Genomic DNA, 20,676 nt, shown 5'->3' on the forward strand with positions numbered 1-20,676 from the left:
AGTAAGTATATAAGTATGTTAATTAATCCCAACCTCTTTTTGTTTTTTTAAGGTTGTAATACCTGATGACTATTCAGATCCATTTGATGCCAAAAGTGAGAAGAATAAAGGTGTAGTACCCGAGAATAACGGCTACATGGAACCGTACGAAGCTCAGCGGCTAATGACAGGTAGGACAAAAGCTTCCTTCCTGCAAACCTGCAGCTTCATGTTAAACACCTGCACCTGTCTGTCTTGCCCTTGCTTGTTTGTTTCCTGTGAATCGCATACAGCATATTGCAACATATAGTCCTACACAGTTCCTGTCAAATGCAGACTTTTATTTTTCATGTTTTGACCTAACCACTTTTTTAATTTTGATTATTTTCAATTTAATTTCAAAGCTGCCTGCCTATTGCCCCTAGGGGTTTTACATGGGCTCCTTCTGTCAGTGTACAGGTGTCTCCATAAGTATCGCTGTTATTATACCTATCTCTTACAAATAGAAGACCCGCTGATAATCGTGCCTCGACTGCTAATCTGTGATGCTGTCAGTGTTCTGAACAATTAGACAAACCAGCCACTTTTTGAAATTTTATTTATTGGTTTGCAGCAATTATTGCTTATTTATATTGGTTTTATTATTTTTGTATTATTTTTTTGAGTTTTAACTATATATTTTTTATTTTATGTTTTTTTCTTTATTTTCTATTTCGATTCAAGATATGCACCTCCTGATGTATAATGCTGATTATTGGTATGCCTGGATTTCATGTGCATAGCATGGGAATAATTGTGCATATTCAAAGCATCACGTGAAGCAGGCTGATGGTTATGTGCAGTCTGGGCTTCATTGTGGTCCATAAACAAGTGAATTGTGGCAAACCTTTTTAATGGGACACTCGACACACCTAAAGCATGTCTGCTTGCTGAAATGCTTTAGGGGTTTAATGCATGCCTCCTCAGGAACGTTATAAAACTGCCACTTTCAAGAGAAATTGCTGCTTAATAAAACAGTCTAGTTACACCTCCCAGCTGTTAAGCAGACAGCCATGAGTGTTTCCTGCATCATTAACTTTGAACTATTGTTCAAAACAGAAACGAATGCTTCTCAAAGAGAAGCACCAGCTTAGCAGAGCACAGCGTTTGCCATACATGCACTGTAGGTCCCCAGTGCTTCTATGATGATCATAATGTGGGGCACTCAGGCTGGAGAGAGGAAATTGTCTCATCACTGGAGAAAAGGTGACTTCATACCCCTTATTTTAGAAAAATCTCTTTTATGGTAAACATTTGCAGACAAGCAAGAGCTGTTACACTGTTAAGTCTTGAGTAGCCTTTTCCCTTGCTTTATAGGAACACTATAGGATAAGGAATACAAACGTGTATTTCTGACCCTATATATTTATATATGTATAAACAAGGGGGCCCAATAATCTAGCACAAAAAGGAGCAATCTAACATTAAACATAAATACACTTATTTTCAACATTGGAGTGTTTATCGAGCAACCGACTAATACAACCGATTATAAAAGTCAGTAGATTATTGCATGTTGGATTTGTTTTAGTTTTTTTGAGGTTGTGAACTGATTTTTGTTGTAGATGGTAGATACCAAAAGGACACTATAGCCAGGCCCATGCTTGTGTTCCTTACCCTATAGTGTTTCTTTAAAGGGAGACTGTCAAAACTCCCAGCATTTGGAGGGATGAGTACGGTACGCCTGGGCAGGTCCTGAGGGGGGTGTCTTCAGTGACATGGCTCACGTCACTGGTGACACCCAAAATGGTCAGATCCACCTGGAAAAAGGGTGAACCTGCTCACTAAACCTACAGGACATTGCAGAGAGCACTGCTGAAGCTCATCAGCCCTCACCCCAATGCTTTCCCATGAAGAAATAATTGTATTCATGATCTCAGATGGCAAAAGTAACCGTTACGGAGACACCAGCGCGTCAGGGAAAATAAGACAAATAAATCTATTTTTTTGCATTCCTTCCGGGGGGACCCAAACATCTAAATAGACCATACATCACTCTAATGTTAGGAATCCATGCTTGTTTTCCTAATGTTCGAGTATTCTTTTAAGGGAAATGTACATCAATCTTTCATTGCTGTGTCAGATAGCTCAATTAGTTATTTTGGAAGAGGAAGTGGTTGCACATTTACTTTGCCGTTTGTTTTTGCTTTGCTTTTATTATTGTGAACACATATAATTTTATAAATATTAGCTTTGTGGTTAAAGGGCAGCCTCACTCAGCAGGGTTTTGTGCTGGCCCCTGTTTGCACATGTTGTATGTTTAGAAGAAGTTTTTTTGTTTGTTCTGGTATATCTTTACTAAACCAGCAATACTGTGTTCATTGGAGAATAAAAAAAAAAAAACAGTTTAGCGAATAAAACCCATTTTGTTTGCTCGAAATATAGCAATGCACACAATGGGATAGTTATTATAGAGATTCATTTTTTTAAAATCTCAATGGCACATGCAAAATAATTTGGAGTATTTAACCAGATTCCCAGTATATACTTGGGATCGGTAGGAAAGTACAATTTAATTGTCGATTGTCAACAATCTCTTATGTAGTTCAGCAATCATCAGTAATTCCATTCTTGAATATAATGAATTAAACTAATTAATTAAAGTCTTAAGTCTTAGAGTGCCAAGAGAGATCCTGTAAGAGTTTATGGGGACTTGTATGATGTGGGCTTACACCATAAATAAAAAAAATTGTACAAACATCCCACTTGTCATGTCATGAAAAAGTAGGGGGTTTAGAGTGAATTTGTGCAATCATTTGAGCCATAAATAACAGAGTGCAAGAAGATAGACCAGAGGAACTCTTTGCATGATATCATATGCAAGGATTGCAGGTGTTTTGGGTTCTTGGAGTGTCTCATTAAACATTTTGCTCCTTTAGCAAGTCCTTGGTTTTGTAACTGCCAATACCTGAATCCACCATTTAAAAGAATTTATGGTAATTTGACAACCAATATATTAAAGGAACACTCCAAGCAACATAGCCACTACAGCCCACTGTAGCAACTATGGGGCCAGGAGTGCCTTGGCACCCCAGAGTAATCTGTCAAACCATTTTAGAACAAATTGACAACTTCACTGGTTGCTCCCGAGCACTTGCACTTGGAGTCTCTCCAAGCTGGCTATCTCCACTGACCTAAGCAGGGAAGTGCTGGACTGCACTCATTGGGTAAAAGCATCAGTTAAGTGCCAATTATTGCGCTCCTGTATTAGCTGTGCTTAGACTGTGGCACAGGTAAGTTGTCAAAATTACTCCGGGAGAGTGCCTCACGCAACCATTGTTGTAGTTATGGTGGTTTGAGTGTTCCTTTAAGGCCAAAATACCTTCGTAAGAATTCATCAGATGTGCAACTTTTGCTTGTTTGTTTTTGTTTTAATGCTAGTTTTAGAAGTCTGTTGTCAGCTCACTGCAGCATAATGTTTAGTGAATAAATCCCTTAGTCTTTTATTTCCTTTTCATACTACAGCTTGTGTTTAAACGTTGGCAGAATTTATGTAACAGACATGTCCTTTTGGCTTCTACAGATCACATATGGACAAATCTGGCAGCTTAATTTTCCCCAGCAAATACAAAAGGCGTTCCATACGAGTTAATAGTAAACAACTACTGGGGTTCAGCTGTGAATTTATTGTGTCTATAAACTTGTATGTATATATATATATATATATATTTTTTTTTTAACATGTTCTTCTACAGTATTTTTTAAATATTCTTTATTTGCATATAGACAGCAGGCAGTGAGGTGACCGTACATTCAAGGCAACAACAGATTGTTACAGCATAAGTAATGACATCATGTCCATATTGATAACAGTCCATTCAAGTTATGCCGACAGCAATGAGGTTCTGGGTATATTCGAAGTGAGTGGAGGGGTATCAAGTGTGCCTTAGAGACCTCGTTCGAGTACCCGCTGTCCAATACTTTTTTAATATATATTACGAACAACAAATTAACATAAAGAGTATAGCAATAAAAGAGAAGTGAAGGGAGGAGAGGAAAGTGAAACTGCTAAGCAAGAGAGAGAAGTGTTGGCCCCTGTGAGTATGGTGTTTCCTAGGTAATCTGTGGACCCATGAATTGTATGTTACCCCGCCCGTGGGGTAGGCAAAGTTTCTTTTAACTGCTCTGTCAAAAACAGTGCACTGTAATAGCTATAGTAGCAGGGAAGCCTTGGCACCCCCTTAATGTAAGTAAACATACTGTTTTAGACTGATTTTACTTTTTACCCTGCGTCTGCTGTGCGTTTGCCTCCACTACATTCACAAAAGGGACAGATTTATTGGAGAAAAGAGGCAGTGTATCAGCTCCAGTAAGATCCTTTACCAAGCCCCCTCAAAGACAGATTCAAATGTGCCCATGCTTTTCTACTATTGCAAATGTATGTGTTTGAATGAAGACGTGTATGAATGCAGATGTATGGGTATATGTATAAATACAGATGTATCTAGAAATTGTAGGAATTGCTTCTCAAAGGAAGAGAAAGGTTTGACAACCTACCTGAGTCTCGCCAGGGGCCTGCCGCTGCTAGAGAATCTGATTAGCTCTCAGCCAAATAGTGTGATACTATGGCATCTGGTCTCCCACTGATGCATCTGCCTGGGGGACTCAGGTAAGCTTTCAAACCAATCTACAACAGTTGGATTTATTACACTGGGACAGCACCATTGCAATCTTAGAAGGCTGCAGTGGTTATGATGCTCGGAATATTCCTTACATGTGTGTTGCCAAAAGGTGCTATCATAAGACATAGAATTCCACTGGAAATATTGACAAACACTTTTCACATTTAATGATACACTACATTAAAGGCTTTGTCCAATATATTTTTTAAAGAATTAAACAGATTAAAGTACTATTGATTTCTTAATTTCCCTGCTTGTACAGATGATTAAACCTAAATAATTAAACTACACCAAGAGCAGCATCAATTCTTCATTGTGTATTTGCTATAATTCTAATAAGATATTAAGCCTAAAAATCAAACACAAAAATAATAATAAATACAATAAATATATTAGTTGTGCAAGTTGGAATTTTTTTTTAAATAGAAAATTGAGAGAGTTATGAAACAACATTGCATAATATTACAATGAGCTATGTTTGTTAAGCAGTGCAAGCTCTGGGAAGTATAACAAATGTAAATGAAAATTCTCACGCTTTTTTGCAAAATCCATCGAGAACGATTTAGAATTCAAAAAAGAATCAATCATTTGTTGGCAAAATAGCCTAAGTGGTAAAATCCTCCCGTTTTTATTTCCAGATAAGCTCTTTTGGCTGAAAGTATGCAATTTCTTTGTCTATATTTGATAATTCCCATTTTAGTGAGCAATCCCATCTGTATACTAATGGTTTTTCAGGAATCTTGCATTAAGTGTCCTAAACCGAAATCTATCCTTGTTCATAACAAGCTTAACACAGATAACGTGGAACTTCTCCATACAAAACCGATAAAATACTGAAATGATACTGTGTGTGTGTGGCTTGATAAAGGCTCTATTGGGAACCACAAGCACACCTTCTTTTCTTATCATAGGGACGCCCTCAGAATGCCTGACTAAAGCCCCCATGTGCAGATTCAGATAAGAACAAAGACTATACATGTACATGCAATATTTAACATCATGCCAAGTGTGTGTTTTCCCAAGCAGGTCAATGTCTGGGGAAAAGAAATAGCTGTTAAAAAAAAAAAATCTGTGGACTGAGATTTAAAAGAAAAAACAAGCAGTGGTTTCTACTAGATACCATATTCTTGTACACTGTACTAGTTTTATAAAATCTATTTTCTAACTAGCAGACTGCACAAATGTCAGGTAGGAAAGCACTGACATGCCTAAGTGAGTTTAAGATGTTGGATACAAATGTCTCAAAGGGACTCTTTAAATGGCAAAATCACAACAGTTCATTGTAATGCTGCATGTGGTTCAACATTTGCAGCCTAGCTATGATTGCTGTCCAGAATTGGATGTATACTGTGTAAATGAAAGTTATTGGCAGAAGAGGGTCCACGAGAGCCACACTTTTTGTCAATCCCATTAGCTGTAGTGGTTATGGTTCTTAGAGTGTGCCATTAACACGGAGATATGCAAAAAGTAGATTCCCAGCTGTTGTAGAGTTGCCACTCCGCTGTCGGTTTGCTGGTTTTAACTATCACAGAAGTTGCAATTATACAACAGCTCAGAATTTAAAAATGTGAAAGGCATCGGTTAAAAACGATAGTGTTTGTTTAGAGGTTAGGTGTAGTGATCGACCCTATAGGTAAACGGCAATTGCGTTTATAACGCCCAGGGCAACAGAAACAGCATATAGTCAGTTTAATAGCAATCGCTATGGAGCGTCCGAGCTGTCCCTGACGGCATGGACGTGTCTTTTAGTCAGGCAGCTCTGCTGGTTCGCTCCCCCTGAGGCTCTTTATTCACGTGGTGTATATGCCCCGTTAGCTTCCTCCGTTGCACAGGTGGTTGATAGGCCTAGTTTATGATAGAGTGTCTCTGGGTTATCCGAGGATGTCAGGGTGAGTATTTCCGTGCCTTGTGCGACGGCCAGGGAGCCTTCTGCATTCCAGCGGTACTTGACTGAGCAGTCTCGTAGCTTTTTGGCTACCGGTGCTAGCTGCCTCCTGTCTTCTAGGACAGGGAATGGGAGGTCACTGTAGATGGATAGAGTATGACCCTCAAAATGCACTTGACCCATTGTTCTGGATTTGTTCAGGATGGCGGACCGCACCGCAATGTCTCTGGTTGTGACAATAACGTCTCTCGGTGCGTCCGCTGGTGCCACTGCTGCCTTGCGCACCCGAAAGGCAGCCAGGATGCATGGGGTGTCTGTAGCCTTTTGAACTCCCAGTGAGGTAATCAGCTTTTGAACATATGGCAGTATGTCCCCCCCTCTACCTGTTCAGGTATGTCTCTCAGGCGTACATTCTGTCGCCGATGCCGGGACTCCAGTGTGGTCACCATTTTGTGCAGTTGCTTGACCTGTGAGGCGAGACCCTCCACCTGTTGTGCAGTTGTCTTGAGTTGAGTGTCCCGGGCCTGTTCTCTGACCTCAACTGCTGACACTTTATGCAGCAGGGCTTTTATGTCAGCTTTTGTTTCCTGGAGGTCTGACTTCCACACTTCTCTTAGGTCCACTAATAACCTTTTAATGTCTCCCTTTGTGGATGGGGATGAATCTTCGTCTGAGTCAGCTTGTAGGTATACCCCAGCTGGGTGAGGAGAGTTACTTGATTCCCCCTCTTCCGGGGAGTCATCTGAGGCCTCTTGCCCACTATAATGATCGGGTGCCGGTGCCGCCCGTGCGGGGCTGGCAGGGGTGTCCTCTCAAAGGATAGCCTTATATCCTGTAGTTCCCGCCTTTCTATCTGCATCTGTCTCTTGTGCCCCATAGTTGCTGTGGGTTGTTAAGGGTGCCAGCAATTACCCTTACCGGCGTGGGGGGGAGGGAATGGTCTCTGGTGGGATCTACACCGGTCGTTAAGCCTCCAAGTACCTGAGCAGCGGGATCGGCCGCCTCCCGTCTGCGCGCACGTGTGGTAGGCCGCGGTTTGTGTTGCCGCCGATGTCAGAGTTAACACTTTTGTTGCGGTTCAAAATGTTCACCAGGTGTTCCTCCAGCCTCTGTTGAGTGGCCTGGTTGTAGATGGGCTCGTTTCGAGCGGCTTATACCCCATTTTGGTCGCTTTTTGCCGGAGCTCTGGTGAGTTGCGTCCTCCCGGCTCGGCAGTTAGGCTCCGCCCCCCATTTATTGTAGTTTAAAGACACATTCATGTGAGTATTATTGCTGTGGCATTTTCGTATATACTTAGACACACCAACATCTGGGATAGAAAAAAAGAGGAACATTGGGATAGAAAAAGAGAACAGAGGGATTTAAGACCAAAATTGGGAGTGTCCCTCCTAAATAGATGCAGTCTAAGCACCACAATCACTTAATGACATGATTTTGGTGCTTGGACACTAACTATGCCTACAGCCTTGCGGTTTAAGACAGTGATACCATAGAGAAACAGCAATGTTTACATATTGCAGAGTCCATGCCAAGTAGTGGCACTACTACTAGTAGCTACATACAGAAATAGATTAAATTATAAAATGGAAATATATTCAGTTCAGTTATAAAATGTGTGTGCTTCAAATGCTTATTTAATTCGATGTTTCTTACAGATAAACATTGTATTATTAGGTGACAATTGCTACACATCCATGAGGACATGTGTTTTTTTTTGTTTTTTTTATGGGGTCTTTTTGAAGGTTTTTTTTAGGGGCACCCATAAATCTAATCGTCTCATACAAAAAAAATAACTTGATGTATGTTCCTTTAAGAGATTGTCGGAACAGTTTTTTTGTTTAAACGAATTCAAAGATATTCTCTGATTTAAATAACTCTAAAAAATACTTCATATTTAGTCTCATTTAACCTCTCTTGCTTCAGATACCAGATATAACCCAACATTGAAAAATACAATATTTTAAGGGTAAAAATGACCATGATAGTTGTTAAAAGTAAGGCTTTATAACATGGTTATTGCAGTCTTACTGCTCTCTCATGCCTCACACACATTGTGAATGATCAGTGCTAATGTTTTGTTCTTCTTCGGCATTGAAAAGGAAGGTAGGAAATGAAGGAAGCCCTAAACAATATGTGCCACTGTTTAATTACATTTCACAGCAGTTGTCAAAAAAAAACGACCTTGGAAAAAAGTTTATTCTAATGTGTCTAGCAGCTGGGGGTAGCACTACGGCAAAGATTTTGCATAAATGTTATTAGTCATGGACGGGCAGAATGTTCCGTGGAAATTTCGTCTAAATTATTCCTATTATTTTATATTAGCTTTACTTACCATTTAACCCTCTAGACACTAGACAGAGATGTTGATTATTGTGTGTTCAGGGGATTTATTGAATTTTGTGGTGAGTAAAGGGGAGCAGACAGGGGGCATTGAATACACAGTAGTATGTTCTATGATAATGTCTTAAATTTATGGAAATTAGTGCAGTAGTGATTTAAAAAAACATTATTTTGTGACAATGTTGTGAGTGTTATGCAGACATTTAATCTTACATTTTAGATGGGCTGCATTAAAATTAACTGTAATAGCAGCACATTATTTAAAGGGCCTGTATGGGTTGCTTGCTATAATAGATGGCTTTGTGCTCATCCATGTCATGTTTTCCATCACCAGAACTCAGTGAGCATGGGACAAACATGTGCCTTCTGTGCATGAGCTTGTTATGTTAAAATAGAGTTAATATTGTGTCAATATTGCTGTGTTCTACGTTTAACAAACACCATGGAGGTTATGTACAAAGTATGAGAATGGTCCAACTTTCTAAAAGTAAAGCAGTCACCATGAAAACCAGCAGAATGCTTCTGCTCACGGCTCCACATTTAGATAACCTTCTGCACCTTATTGGAAGGGAGAGAGCTGTAAACTGCAAATGGGTACCAGTAACTACACAATGTTATGCTGATACATAATGAGGGAGAATGCCACTTTTACATTGTGTCATATCATAGTCTAGATGAGAGTCACTGTTAAAAGCAGCTCGAGTGCAAATGTTCTCAGCAGAACAGAATAATGCTATTTTAGCTTGTAAAAAGTTTGTATGATTAAAGGAAGACTAGAGTATTAGGAATACAAGCATGTATTCCTAACACTTTATTACTGGAGTAACTGTTTAGGTACCCGGCCTCCCTCCGTACTTACCTTTTCTCTGGTCTTGCTGCGGATGGCCTCGCCTCCATGGCCTTGATAATCAATCTTGACAATCTCAGCAAATCCAAAGCTTTCTTATAGGAAAGCATTGGAAGGCTATAGCTCGTAAACACTGTGCTGTGTCAATCAGCATATCCTCATAGAGATGCAGCTGAGTGGAGACCCTGAACCTATGTGCTGGACACATAGTGTAGTACTGAAATAGGAAGAACCTCTAGTGGCCATCTGAATGACTGTACCTAGAGGTGTTTGTAGACAGCAATGTAAACACTGACTTTTCCTGCAGGGACATGCTTTAGACACCAGAACCACTACATTAAGCTGTAGGGGTTCTGGTGACTATAGTGTCCCTTTAATAAGATGCTTTGCATGTTCATGATTGTCATGTATGTTTTGCAACACACCCCTATCATGCTGTGTAATGCCTGTGGTCTGTGACAATGTGAACAAAGATAATTGTTTTGCTTATCCCTTCATCCATAATTACATTATAACAATTCTTTCTTACTCATACCCATTATTCTATCAGTCATTACCGTGATTTCTGGTGTGTGGAATAAATATATATTTCAAATACATTTTAAAAAATCTGCTTCTATCTATTTCTTTATCTAGATCTGTCTATATAGAGAGAGATATACTTTATATGAACAAATATTACCTGGTTTCTTTCACATAAAAAAAAACACATTTATTGATTATAATAAAACCAAATGTGAATTACATCATGTCTTGTAGAAACATACAACTCATCTATATATCTGAAGACCAGTTAGCCACAAGACTTTGTGGTTCCAAGTAGTTTACATGAATCCCAATGAATCACTATCCCACCTGCTTGGAAGCTATGACTTCATTCTTTAAAACAGATGACACCTTTAACAATCCCAGCCCGCTAGAGGTCTGCTTTAAGATTCACCACAGACAATGAAATAGAGGTAGAATTAGAATAATGCACTTTTAAAATGTTCTTTTTTGTACAGAATCTAGATTTTCTCCTTGGAAAATCTTGGTTAACCTATTCAGGCTAATAAGAGGGTAATACGGGCAAAGAGCTGTAACAAAGCAGTTGAACATCTAAGGTTATCCTGAAGAATGTCTGTTTAAGCTAGACACCGGCAGGTATGCCTGACAGTTAACTCCAGGGTACATTTCATTTTGTAACTGCAACTCTTAAACAGAATGTCACTGCTTTCACTGATTGTTCATCATAATTTCTTTCTTCATTTATTTTGATCCCCTTGAAGACCACCGACAGTCCATGCTGCTATAACAAGTTGGTCTTTAAGGAGCTCAATCCTAAATGGAATGTCCTGCTCATTTAATAATATCAGTTTTAATTAAACAGGCCATTTCACATAGCTATTAGGCTTTCTTAGAGCCGTGCAAAGATAAAGAAATATAATTTGACTATCACACCATACCCACTTAGCCTAGTGCCTGCACATATCTATTGCCATTCAGGTTTGTATAGATAATGAACATATGCAAATCCTCACACTTGTATCACAAGGGATAAGCTTTCAATGATAGGAGATACCTGTTTTCTTGACCAAATGCTTAAAAACAGGGACTGTACCCAAAACCTTCTTGCCCCATTACCTCTTCAATAAGACACCGAGGTTATGTTGCTTAGTGTTTATAATATCACATATTTACAATTGAATTACTATGTTCAATTATAAAATGAAAACAATACTTTTTCACACGTCCAGTAGTTTAAAAATGTGGGACTTCCTATTGGCTGCTGGTATACTCTTAATGTCCCTTCAACCAATGGGAAACAGATCAACCGGCTGAAGGGTTTATTTATACTCGTATGAATATTCCTTAATACCTTTGAAAACAAATGATAGAATAAGTACGGTACATTTATTTATGTAATTCTGAATGATAGTATAATTGTATAATGGCAAAGTGTATCACACTATAAGAATGAAAGAGTCATACCTCTAATCATACCTCTGTTATTAAGCTGTGTGACAACATACAGTTATCCACATTTCCCATCACTGTTAATTAACACCGTGGCACATATGTCAACTCTTCACGTGTTGACATTCTTTTCAGGGTGTTGCTGGCTAAAGCCCAAGTTATTTTCTACCATATGTTGTGATTAGGTAGGCAGATCTGTATTACCTTCAGTAATAACTATATTTTCTGTAGTAATATTTAAATATATAGATAGATAGTCCTATGTGAAGGCTGTATAGTGCTGTCATATCATTGCTCCCTTTAAGTGGCCAAAGGGAGAATGAACAGGTAAATCAGGGGAAGCCGCAGAATTAGTCAATTATAACTTTTATACAATTAGTACGAAATAAATTTATATCTAGAAGGAATGGTATATTTTTAGTCACCACCAAACAACTTATATAATAAAAAAACATTCCAGAGAAATGACAAGTTCTTGTTACAAATGACACTCTTTCCTTCTCCACTGTTGATATTTATCTGTGACTCATCTAGTTCTCCTCGGGTTCTCCGAAGACCACATAACCAAGCTACGTTGCTGTTCGCTTCCCTGTATTGTGACATGGTGGTCCCTAGTGAAAGCAGGCGATTTCACTGCCAAAAGAAATATGCTTATATGCTTTAACTCTTTAATGCCACTAGGTGAATAGTGCACTAAGTACTACATTTTTGGAGCACTCATGCAGCCAATAAGTTAGTTATATTTTAATTGAATTCATTCTAAGAATAGGAGAAATCATGTGCCCAAATGGAAAAACACTATAAAACTAACACTTAAAGGAATTCCTAACGCTATAGAGCCCTAGTCACCAAAATTGTGACGAGGGCCCCGTTTCCAGCACCGGGCTCCCTTGGCATTGGTGACCTCTCCTCCTCCATCGACTTCAGCTCCCAAGTGGAGCCGAATGCGCATGCACGACCAGAGGCGCGTGCACATTCAAACCTGCCCATAGGAAAGCATTACTCAGTGCTTTCCTATGGGGATCTTTTTTGACGCTGGAGGTCCGTGAGGACTTCCAGCGTCAAATAAGTGCGATTTACTCAGTGTTAATCGCGGCAGCACCTCTAGTGGCTGTCAGAGAGACAGCCACTAGAGGCTGGATTAACCCTGTAGTGTAAACCCTGCAGTGTTTCACTGAAACTGCTATGTTTTCAGCTGTAGGGTTTAAACTAGGGGGACCTGGCACCCAGACCACTTCATTGAGCTGAAGTGGTCTGGGTGCCTATACTGGTCCTTTAACTGTGTTTGCTTTATCACTCTTGAAAGACACATGTTCTTGATCAAATTTCATTTTTATTTATTTGTGTATTTTAATTGGCATGAAGTCAGACAAAAACAAAGTTACATTATTATGTTTATTTTTTGTTACAAAGAAAGGAAAAATGCAAAAAATGAAAATGCTGAAATTCTGCCATTAGAACTAAAATGGCAGTCGCAGTATAAAAAATAAAAAATAAAAGAAGAGGTTTTATTTTATTCAAAATATATACAGCTTTTCAATAATTTCGACAGTATACAAACTATATTGTCTAATCCTGTTCAGACAAGCCCCAGTTAGCATGTTTCCCCAGAACACTGATTTTGGGTAAGTTGGCTAATGACTTCTCAGACTTCTCAAGCAAGCAAGATTGTGTGTTGGCAAGTTTGGTTCAAAACATTATAACTTGTTATCAATTCAGCAAAATAAAATACTGTTTAGTGAATGTACACAACATTTATTTGCATTAATTATCGTTAAACACCACCACAGATGTGATAATATTATATGCTAATAAACATAGGTTAGTTATCGGCATATTTATCCATACACTCAACCTTTACTTTCTTTTTTTAATTGACTTCCCTGAAATCAGCACATGCTGTCACTGTGTTCCCTGCAGGGCAAAAGAACACATTTTTTTCCACGTCTGAGATGTTTGTGATAAACAGCTTCCTCTTATTCACATGAACGGTATTTGCTTTGGACTTTCTCGATGAGAACTTTACTGAGAAGAGGTAATAAAAATGAAAAAAAAAATAATTTTAGAAAAAGCTTTGGAATTTCCGGTGTGTTGCTCCATTATTGGCATTGTATGGGGCCCGCCCTATTCAAGTATGAAGCATGTGTACACTAGGTAAGCATTCTCAAGTCACAATGGAATTATTCCTCATGTAGCAGATAGCACAGTACAAATACTAACCTGACAGCTGCCTATACAACTAGAATTTCTGCCATGTGCACTAGCAATCGGCCTGGTAATTTGCTGACCTAAAGGACATGACAGTGTATTCCACCTGCTAAATGAAACCTGTTAAAGGGACACTGCAGGAACCATATCTGCGTTATCTCTTTAAAGTTGTTATAGTGTATGGCGTTCCCTAGGCCTGTGCTTTCATTTAGCATTAAACCATTTTTAATGTTTTAATGCTAAACAAGAGCCTCTGTGCTGCTTGGGCAAATGAGAAAACCATCGGGCATCAATAGGGAGCTGTGATTGACTGAAATTATCACAGTACCATTGCAGGTATGAATTGGAATGACTACAATGAAATGTGTTATCTTTGCCATAGCCACAGCTCAAATAGGGGCGGGGCTACAGGAAGCCAAGGACCCTAATTCAGTATTAAACTGCTCAAAAACGGTTTGACACTGAATGGAGGGAAAGTTCCAGGCTATTCGATGCACTATGAACAATTCAATGAGATAAAAGGGTTATAGTGCCTACAGTCCCTTTAAAGAGTTGTTCCAAGCATCACAACATCTACCGATGCAAGGAATACTCTGGCCCTGTTTCTCAGTAATGGGACAAATCATTTTGCAGAAGCTTGCCTTCTTATCTTGGTTATCAAGGTTCCTCAAGTGACCAGTGACCCGCACCCAACTTCTGCAAAAGCCAATCCCACCAGTAATGCATTGGCTGAAAGCAACAGCTGACTGCTCTCAGCCAATGAATGCAGCTCTGTGCATAGGAGTATACAAGAATTAATTCATGTTCCAAGGCTGGCTAATGTCACTGCATTGACGCTACTGGAGGTGGAGTTACACAATGTGGCAGCAAGGTGGTTAAACTCCATATACAGATTCCAGGCACCATTACCGCTTCAAATCACTAAAGTGGTCATGGTGTTGGAGTAACCATTTAAGTCCTATTGGATTGTGTTTCAATTTCTGCTTTTATTTAGACATGTATGCATATGATACATTTTTACTGATATATCGTACAATAGCACCTGTCAAGGGGTGGGATAAATGAGGCAGAAAATAAGCAGTCAGTTCTTGAATTTCATGTGTTGGAAGCAGAAAAGATGGGCAATCGAAAAGATCTCAGATAATGGGTCAGAGGGACAAATAGTGATAGCTAGATGACTGGGTCACAGCATCTTCAAAACAGCAAGTCATGTAGATTGTTCCCAGACCCTAGAACCCTGCTCCCCGCCCGCCTCCCGCTCTGATGCCCAAGAGCAGGCCTTTATCCTGCATGACCTCAGAGCCGGGAGAAAATTATTACAGTTCCCTTTACTTCCTCCCGGCGCACACTGAACTGCACAGGACTGGAGAGATAGGAGGCGGAAGGAGGGAGTCTGGAACAACGGTTGCCTACTCCCATTAGTCGCTGCCAGCCCTACTAACCAAATGTCACCTGCTGCTGCCCAGTCCTACTGGACCCCACAGGAGCCACCCTCCTGAGCCCAAAAGGTAGGAGGGTGGCTAAAAATATGAATTTTTATTTTTTAATTTCTGTTTATCTGTCATGTGTATTTGTCTGTGTGTATGTATGAATGTTTGTGTTTATGTGTGTGTCTATATTTGGGTGAATCAATAATAAGTAATAAGTTTTGTGTCTGTCTGTCTGACTTTGGCAAGTGTGTCTGTCTCTCTCCTTGACTGTCTGTCTCTGTGTCTCTCTGTCAGTGTGTGTGAGTGTGTCTGTCTGTCTGTCTCTGTCAGTGTGTGTGTGTCTGTCTCTGTCAGTGTGTGTATATCTCTGTGAGTGTATGTGTTAGTCTGGGTGTCTGTCAGTGAATGTGTATGTTTAGGTCACCAGCACCCTCTGATCGCATTGAGAATTATGTTTTTACTCATCTTTTTTTCCAGCGCCGTGTTGGTCTCGCTGTAGCTGGCTCGCCTCCTTAGTTGAGATTATCAATTACCAATCAGCTTCTACTCAGAGAGATGCATTAAATCAATTAAAAGCATTTTTATGGGGAACGTTAAGTGCCTCCATGCAGAACGTGGAGATGCTGAATGTAGGTGCTGCACATTGTGGACTAAGATAGGAGACACTTTAGTGGCCATCTGAGTGACAGCCCCTTGAGGTATTAGTAGGCAGCAATATAAAAACTATTTTTTTTACATTGACAAGTCTACAGGGACAGGCTATATTCACCAGAGCCATTACATTAAGCTGATTGTTCTGTTGACTATATTGTTCCTTTAAGAATTGTATTTTTGTCGTTGGGGAAAAAAACTGGCTCCTAATTTTTTTAGCTGGCTCCTAGATTGAAAGCAAATTTGTCAAGCCCACTGGGGTACATTGAGTAAACTGGCCTTTGGGCAGCAAGGAGGGTTATTCTGGCCCTGGGCAGCATGATGCACTACAGGAAGATGGCAGATGGTGTCATGCTCTGGGCAATGTTCTGCTAGGAAACCTTGGGTCCTGGCATTCATGTGGATGTTACTTTGACATGTATCGCCTACCTAGTGATTGCTACTTGTACACCCATTGGTGTTCACTAATGGCAGTGGACTCTTTCAGCAGGATAATGCAGCCTGCCACGCTGCAAACATTTTTTAGGAATGGTTCGAGGTACATGATAAAGAGTTGAAGTTGATGCCTTCAAATTCCCCAGATCTCAATCAGATTGAGCATCTGTGGAATGTGCTGGAACAACAAATCTGATCCATGGAGACCCCACCTTGCAACTTGCAGGGCTCAAAGGATCTGCTTCTAATGTCTTGGTGCCAGATACCACAGGACATGCTCAGAGATCTTGTGGAGTCCATGCCTCAATGCATCAGAGCTATTTTGGCAGCACAAGAGGGACCAAACAACATTAGGCAGATGGTTTTAATGTTGTGGCTGATCAGTGTTTATAAATAATGCAAAAGCTAAGGCTACCTTACATGGTTTAATGCTTTGATGATATTGTTGTTATTGTTTAGTAGTAATAGTGTTTTAATTATGTATATTAAGGTATACAGGTGTAAATATAGGACTTGATCACAAACCATTGTTTAAAGATTAGTGATATATTAACACTGCTGATTAACCATAAAAGTTTACTCCACGCACCATAACCATTTCAGTGTTTTGCTTTGAAATACGGAACATGCGAGTTGACCCCTTTGCTGCTGAATGTGTGACTTTACTTTCGGCAGTGTCACTGGGGGGCCATCAGACAGCCTATAATCAGAGTTCTGTGCTGCATAATGTCAGTTCTATGAACATTTCAGTGCACAGGCACTCATTCATTGGTTGAGAGCATTCAGGTGACACTCTATGCGAATGAATGAACGCAAAACAAAATCTGGCTTTTGCAGCGTTGTAGAAGCCAGATATTGCAAACCAGCCTACAGAGGAGACCTGGAAACTGGTAGGATGAGGTAATCTGGCAAACCATGGTAAAACAGTTTTCCTCATTACCAGTTTTCCTCATTACAATACATAGTCAAGCTACTTCTAAGATTTATTGACACATTAACAGAGCCATTTTTCCTTTATCAAATTCAACTGCCAAAGCAACCTTTAAAGCTAATGTAACCTCAACAATGATCACATTTAACAAAGAAAAACAGACACCAAATATACCTTGCTGTATCTGATGATATATGGAAGAAACATCACCACACTTAAGCAAGTACTTCCTGTTTGATTAAATAAAAAAGTAAATACAGTTGATATGACTATTATAAGAAAGCAAAACTGAAAACACAACTAATGCACTATATCTAAAATGTCAACCTTTTGGCTTGACCTCATTCATATTGTGTGTTGTCACCTTTGCATATTAAACTCATTTTTAATGTTTGACTTGTTTTTTTGATGTTCAGTGTAAAATATGTTGGTGCTCTGTAAATAGTAACAATGATAGTATTTTTTATGGTTTTTTTTTTACCTTCTCAGAATGGTTAGAGAAACATAGAACATCTTGTAGATCACACATACCGTAGTTGCCCTAGGCAGCTGCCCAATCGAGAGATTTTGTAGATATTGATCCATAAACTAGACAAAATTAGCTCCAGTCCAAATACATTTACACATGAAGGCTTATTTATGAAGTGAAATGTTTAAACATTATTTGTACTCTAGATGACTGATTAGTTTAATAAAAGGGAAGCTTCAGTTTATATACTCATCCCCTCATGGGAGTACAACAAAGTGGTCTGCTTGCAGGCATTTGATGGATTGCATAAATGTTTATGTTGGTCCAGTGTATATTTTCACAAATGTGACATTTTATAATAACATCAGATAAAATAACAAGGACACAGTTTTTTTCGACTGAGTTGACCCTGCTGGGAGTCTAATCTGCAACCCTGAGTTTTGGACATTATCACATTACAAGCCAACATTATGGTGATCACCACATTCTATGAATGAGTTATAATAGGTGATGCTAACATAACCATAGTTTGAGGGTTTGCCTGTGAAAGTATTTGGTGTTGATTTGATGCTGACCCATTACTTAATATCACTCCAGATGTCTTGAGTTTAATGATAAACTACAACAGTCACATGGATCTTGGACATTGCTGCTGTGACTTTAATAGTTAATGATTGCTAGGCATTATAAGGACATGTCTTCTTATTTAGTTTTTTAGGAATAAAGCTGATTGTATTTTCTTCACACTGTCAATGAAGTAACAGTAACATCTAACAATATTTTTTCTTGGTTATTGGATTCAGTATTTTTCTTAAAGGTAGCTCACCCTCCCTGCTGTGACCTTATTCTGGTCTGGATATTGCACAATCTATTTCTCTTGTATAACCCGTTTACTACTGCAGTGTTCTGCTTCAAGACTGTCAGACTTGTTTGTAGATTGCTTTGCCTGTAATCACAGAAATGTGGAACTGATATTTGTTTTATGTGACCTTTTAAGACTCAATAGATCCTTTCTTTGGATGTTTGATATGCTTAAATTAAGGTTGCTTGCTTAAATTTCATTGGTGGTGCTCTGCTGTGCAAACGCTTAACTTTGACCTTCATTTTAATGGTTATATTGCTGTAGATGACAATAAAACCATTCTTCTCTCCTGTTGTGACAGTATGTTTGCTTTCACCGCATGTGTGTGATTACATGGCAGAAGACACCGGTAGTAATGGACTAAAGTAGATACATAGATATGACAGTGTTCACTCACAGAAGGCTCAGAGCGTTGAAAGTGCCTAGTTGTTGCAAATAGGAATACATATATCGCAAGTATGTTTCACTAAGGCCTCCAAATTGCCATATTTTTTTGTACCTTGTTATTAGAGTTGAAGTAGAATTAAAGCTTTGTGTGCGCTACGGTTAAACATAGAAACAGAATGTGACGGCAGATAAGAACCATTTGGCCCATCTAGTCTGCCAATTTTCTAAATACGTTCAATAGACCCTGGCCTTATCTTATATCTAGGATAGCCTTATGCCTATCCCACGCATGCTTAAACTTCGTTCACTGTGTTAACCTCTACCACTTCAGCTGGAAGGCTATTCCATGCATCCATTACCCTCTCATTAAAGTTATACTTCCTGATATTTTTTTTTTTAAACCTTTGCCCCTCTAATTTAAGGCTATGTCCTCTTGTTGTGTTAGTTTTTCTTCTTTTAAATATAGTCTTATCCTTTACTGTGTTGATTCCCTTTGTTGATTCCCTTTATGTATTTAAATGTTTCTGTCATATACCCCCTGTCTCGTCTTTACTCCAAGCTATACATGTTAAGATCCTTTTACCTTTCCTTGTAAGTTTTATCCTGCAATCCATGAACCCGTTTAGTAGCCCTTCTATGAACTCTGTCTAAAGTATCAATATACCCCTGGAGATACGGTCTCCAGTACTGCATACAATACTCCAAGTGAGGTCTCACCAGTGTTCTGTACAATAGCATGAGCTCTTCCCTCTTTCTACTGCTAATACTATATACAACCAAGCATTTTGCTAGCATTCCCTGCTGCTCTATTACATTGTCTGCCTACCTTTAAGTCATCTGCAATAGTTACTCCTAAATCCCTTTCCGCAGATGTTGAAGTTAGGATTCTGTTAAATATTCTGTACTCTGCCCTTCGTTTTTTTTTTACGTCTAAGATGCATTATCTTGCAGTTATCCACATTAAATGTCAACTGCCACTTTTCTGACCATTTTTCTAGTTTACCTAAATCATTTGCCATTTGGCTTATCCCTCCTAGAACATCAACCCTGTTACATATCTTAGTATCAGCAGCAAAAAGACACACCTTACCATCAAGACCTTCTGCAATATCACTAATAAAAATATTAAAGAGAATGGGTCCAAGTACAGATCCCTGAGGTACCCCACAGGTGACAAGCCCATACTTTGAATATACTCCATTGACTACAACCCTCTGTTGCCTGTCACTCAGCCACTGCCTTACCCATTTAACAATATTGAAATACAAACTTAAAGATTGCAATTGATTGATAAGCCTTCTATGTGCAACAGTGTCAAAAGCCTTACTGAAATCTAGGTAAGCAATGTCTACTGCACCACCCTGATATATTATTTTAGTTACCCAATCAAAAAAATCAATAAGATTAGTTTGGCATGATCTCCCTGAAGTAAACCCATGTTGTTTCTGATCTTGAATTATATGTGATTTTAGATGTTCAACAATCCTATCCTTTAACATGGTTTCCATCACTTTCCCCACTACTGAAGTAAGGCTTACTGGCCTATAGTTGCCCGACTCCTCCCTATTACCTTTCTTGTGAATGGGCACAACATTTGCTAACTTCTAATCTTCTGGGACTACTAATGTTAACAAT

At 39.1% G+C, this 20,676-nt stretch overlaps 1 protein-coding gene across 2 annotated transcripts in view; it reads left to right on the forward strand.

Moving 5' to 3' along the window:
- Nucleotides 1-20,676, forward strand: part of SHB (SH2 domain containing adaptor protein B) — a 204,128-nt gene that overhangs the window by 78,127 nt on the left and 105,325 nt on the right. For both annotated transcript variants that reach the window (XM_063455274.1, XM_063455275.1), the window contains exon 2: nt 53-170. In XM_063455274.1, the coding sequence (XP_063311344.1) occupies nt 53-170 (118 nt within the window). The remainder of the gene's footprint in view (nt 1-52; nt 171-20,676) is intronic.

This window comes from Pelobates fuscus, chromosome 5 (assembly GCF_036172605.1).
Source record: "Pelobates fuscus isolate aPelFus1 chromosome 5, aPelFus1.pri, whole genome shotgun sequence".
Taxonomy (NCBI): Eukaryota; Metazoa; Chordata; class Amphibia; order Anura; family Pelobatidae; genus Pelobates; species Pelobates fuscus.